The sequence below is a fragment of the Nicotiana sylvestris genome, chromosome 9, assembly GCF_000393655.2.
Source record: "Nicotiana sylvestris chromosome 9, ASM39365v2, whole genome shotgun sequence".
Taxonomy (NCBI): domain Eukaryota; kingdom Viridiplantae; phylum Streptophyta; class Magnoliopsida; order Solanales; family Solanaceae; genus Nicotiana; species Nicotiana sylvestris.
Window position 1 is genome coordinate 67,084,687 of NC_091065.1, and position 4,798 is coordinate 67,089,484.

The window sequence follows — 4,798 nt, forward strand, 5'->3', positions numbered from 1 at the left end:
AAATCCGTTCAAGTGATAATCCAGCAGATTTATTCACTAAATCTTTGCCAACTTCAACTTTTGAGAAGATGGTATACAAGATTGGAATGCGGAGACTCAAATATTTGAAACAAGGTTTTCATCAGGGGGAGTAAAATACGCAATGCACTCTTTTTCCCTTACTAAGGTTTTTTCCCATGGGGTTTTCCTTATAAGGTTTTTAATGAGGCATCTAGCAATGCGTATTACTAAATATGTGTACTCTTTTTCCTTCACTAGAATTTTTTTCCCACGTGGTTTTTCCTAATAAGGTTTTAATGAGACACATTATCTTTTAATGAACATCCAAGGGGGAGCGTTATAAATATATTATATTATGGATGTTCATTTAGTACACTGTTGTAAATAATCTTCCTGAAGAAGCTTATCCATATGGGACTCCACCATAAATATGTTTATCCATTTAGTACTCTATTGGAAATAAGCTTCCTGAAGAAGCTTATCACTTCGGTACCCGGTTATGGATAAACATTACCCTAGGTAGAAGATTATCCATACCGGGTATAAGCTTATCCATTCAGTACTTCGTTATGGATAAACATTGCTCTCAGTAGAAGATTATTCATATCTGGTATAGTAGCAGCTTACACAGCAGCTTGCAGTAGCAGCTTACACAGCAACTTGCGTAGCAGCTTATAATAGCAGTTTACACAGCAACTTGTAGTAGCAGTTTACATAGCAGCTTGCGTAACAGCTTCCACAACAGCTTCCTTTCTTCTATAAATAGAAGAGATTTCAATTCATTATGTACGTCAGTTTGAAATTCGAATAATATATCAGTTTCTCTCTATACTTGTTTTTACTTCTCTCAATTTTAAGTTAATTGGGGTCGCTAACTAGTCAAAATGTCTTCTTCAGCTCTTCCGTTATGCATCTTTCTTGTCCTTTTCTCTACAGCTTCTCCGGCCTTCGGCGGCAAGGAATCCCAGTCTCCGTCGGTGTACGAGATTCTACAGGAATACGATTTTCCGGTGGGACTACTCCCAAAAGGCGTCACAAGGTACGAATTCAACAAAACCACTCGCAATTTCGCCGTTTACTTGCACAAAACGTGCACTTTCAGCATAGACGGTTACACTCTCAAGTACATGAGTAAAGTTACTGGTAAAATTTCCAAGGATAGGGTGGCGAACTTGAAAGGTGTGCAGGTAAAACTGCTTTTGTTTTGGATTAATATTGTGGAAGTTACTCGTGACGGTGACCAGCTTGATTTCTCCGTCGGAATTGCTTCTGCTGATTTTCATATTGATAACTTTTATGAGTCTCCACAGTGTGGATGTGGGTTTGATTGTGTTAATTCTGAAGAAAAGGGCTCTGGTGAGTTCAATTTGAAGCAGCTTATCTCTTCATCTTGAATAATTAACGAAAAAATCAGGAATTTCAGAACGAAATGGACCTAAGTTTGGTTCATAGTAAGTACTCATTTAGGTTGAAATTAGAGGAACCGGAAGCTAATTATAAATGGATGCTCCATTTTGTATTCAGATTCTCAGCTGGAAGCATATGCCTTTTATTTCTTGGCTTTTTGCGATGATATTATTTTGTACCTTTACTTATGGGAGTTGTAATAAAAACATGTTTTAAGCATATTGACAATTTCAATCACTATTAAACATATTATTAGTACCTTAATCTCGTTGATTTATAAGTTTTTTCAGGAATATTTTGGTAATAATGGGATTATTTTGGTAATTCCTATTCCCTCCCTCTTATTTTATGTGAAAGGTTTGGTGTCACGTCCCAAACTATTCCTAGACTTAATTGGCACCCAACACACACCACCAATCAGGCGAACCAAATTTTCATGCTTTAGCCTTATAATTGTAGCATTTAATAAATTAAATAAGTATCTAAACAATCAAATATTTAATTACCAATAATTAATATCTCAAAATATTAAATTAAAAACTCTTGTCCAAATCCCACACTAGATCATGGAACATCTAAGAGAATTACAAAAGATTAAAAAACGGGTGTCTAAATCCCCAAAAAAACATTAATAAGACTCTTTTGGAGCCTCCACGAACAATGTGGTGGCTCACCTCAACAGTTGAATAAACTCTACTGAACGTGTAAGCTACTAGCGTCATCATTAATAGTATATGCATGGATATGTAGATAAGGAGTGAGTTATACGTGAATATAACCCAATAAGATTTTCGACCCACCACTCCGGATACCTCTGGAACAAGTACTGGAAAATACAAACACACAACAAAAACAAAAAAAATATGCACAATAATTATTTCATAATATAATTATCTAAATTAATATTGAACAACACACACTTATATCTTTAACATAATTCACACTAAGGACTTGTTATAAAAGGCAATGAAGAAAATTAATCAAACACCCCGACGAGCCTAAGGTAGCATACACAATGTCCCAAATCTATCATGGCGGCATATACAATATCCAAAATATATTACGACATCGAAGAAATAACTTCTAACGCCATAGCACGAGGCTACGCCACCACCACACCACAAATTACTTCGTAAATAATTTCAGCATTTCACAAAATAACATATATTTGCGGTTGGTCAAAGAACAACGATTCTGCCAAGCACATTCTTGTGCCAAGACATGGACCAGATAAACAAAATATATTTTCAAAACGGGTTTTAGAAATGCAAGCATAAAAGCTTAAAATCTCACTTACCTCGCTAATAGAAAGTTCTTCAATCTTGAGACGTCCAACCAACTAACCAAACGGCCTCCAATGGTGTCACAACCCCAAAATCCACCGTAGGAATTATGATGGCACCTAGTCTCTAAGACGTAAGCCTAACACATGATGAGAATTTAGCAGAAAAATAAACTAAGATATTAATTCAACTAATAAATAACATAATAAAACCAAACGGATCATCAGTCATAAAATCCCCAAAATCGGTGGTACAAAGTCATAAGCTCTAATGAAGTACACTAGGAATCTCTAAATCAATACTGTCTTGAAATGAAGATAAACAGTAGTATAAACAATATCAAATGGTGACTTCGAGGCTTGCAAGCGTCAAGTAGGTATACCTTGAAGTCTCTGAAACGTCTGAATCAACCCACTGGCATCCACCACGGGCAGAAATACATGGATCTACACAAAAATATGCAAAAGTGTAGTATGAGTACACCACAATGGTACCTAATAAGTATCAAGCATAAACTCAATGTAGTAGTGACGAGGTCAGGTCAAGACACCTACAAGACATAAAAACTTGAGCAGAATATTAATATAACGGAAAAGGGCAAAATATACCTTTGTACTATCAGAAAAGGTTTAAATGTACTCCTCGTTATATTTTGAGTCCAAATATATCCTTGTCATTATATTATTGGTTCAAATATATCCCTGTCGTTATATTATTAGTTCAAATATATCCATGTCGTTATATTATTGGTTCAAATATACCCCTAAGTTTGTTCAAAGTAGACATCCAATTCTACGTGACACTGACATTTAGTGAGGTGGATGTCACATGGCTTTCCACCTCATCGTCCCTAATCCATACCCCTCCCTTCTATTTTTTTCCACCACTAAAATTTTCTTTCCCTCCACCACTATTGCCACCATTACCGCTACTAAAAAATATTGTATTTTAAATTTTAGTCTTTTATATATGGATTAGGGGTACTGAGGTGGCATGCCATGTGACATCCACCTCATCAAATATCAGTGCCACATAGAATTGGATGTCTATCTTGGACAAACTTAATTGAAGAGGGGTATAAATGAACCAATAGTATTACGTCAGGGATATATTTGGACCCAAAATATAATCAAGGGTATATTTAAACCTTTTCTTATAGTATAAGGGTATATTTAGCGCTTTGCCGTTAATATAATCTAACAACGGCAAATAAAATAATAAATAACAATAAAGCAGAATGATAATATAAGACTAACAACGGAAGTAAAAGCGATACATAACAACAAAAAGTAGACATATGATAAAATAAAAAATGATTAAAAACAGTCAAAATACAAATGAAATGAATTAAGGAAAAATAATAACCGTTCAAATCAACAAGTCGTTCCAATATAAAATGTATAACAAGTCACACTGAGGTACCACATCTTATTTACATATTTCACAAGTCACAATCACAATCTTCCTTATATCGCCGTGTGAGACTTGCATTTATTTTAAAAATATTTTTTCCTAAATAGCTTCACACGTTTTAGCCACCTTATCTCGCCGCGAGGCTTCAAGTAATTCCCTTACTAGCAACACGCGCATAAATCCCACATTATCTCGCCGCATGCACATTAATACACCACCCTTATACAGCCTCATGTACATCAATATCACAACACAACAATCAACTCGCACCACATGTGCCCATATTCCACAATGTTGCCAAAGTCAACAATACTAATGTCACCCTAACACATAGCCCACGACTCAACCACAATGTGCACAAAAATCTCAATAACAACAAAATAAATCGGGAAATAATTCAACAAGGAAGGATATCCCATAAACAACAACTTCAATTAGAACTTGCTAATAGTTCTCGATAGCTATAACTTCAATTCAATGTATAAGAATAAACTCAACAATGAAAGATATGACATGTAACAACAACCTTAATTAAATGCATATAAGAGCAAACTCAACAATGAAAGGTAGTACATGTGTTGACAACTTCAATTAATACATATAAGAGTAAACTCGACAAGGGAAGATAGAACATGTAGTAACAACTACAATTAAAACATATAAGAATGAATTCAACAACGAAAGATGTAATAAGT

The 4,798-nt window shown here is 34.9% G+C and overlaps 1 protein-coding gene across 1 annotated transcript; it reads left to right on the forward strand.

The window, feature by feature from the left end:
* The first annotated feature begins 884 nt into the window (after positions 1 to 884).
* On the forward strand, positions 885 to 1,394 carry LOC104246346 (uncharacterized protein At5g01610-like). Its single transcript, XM_009802154.2, has one exon. The coding sequence runs from the start codon at positions 885 to 887 to the stop codon at positions 1,392 to 1,394; it is 510 nt and encodes a 169-aa protein (XP_009800456.1).
* The last annotated feature ends 3,404 nt before the right edge of the window (positions 1,395 to 4,798 follow it).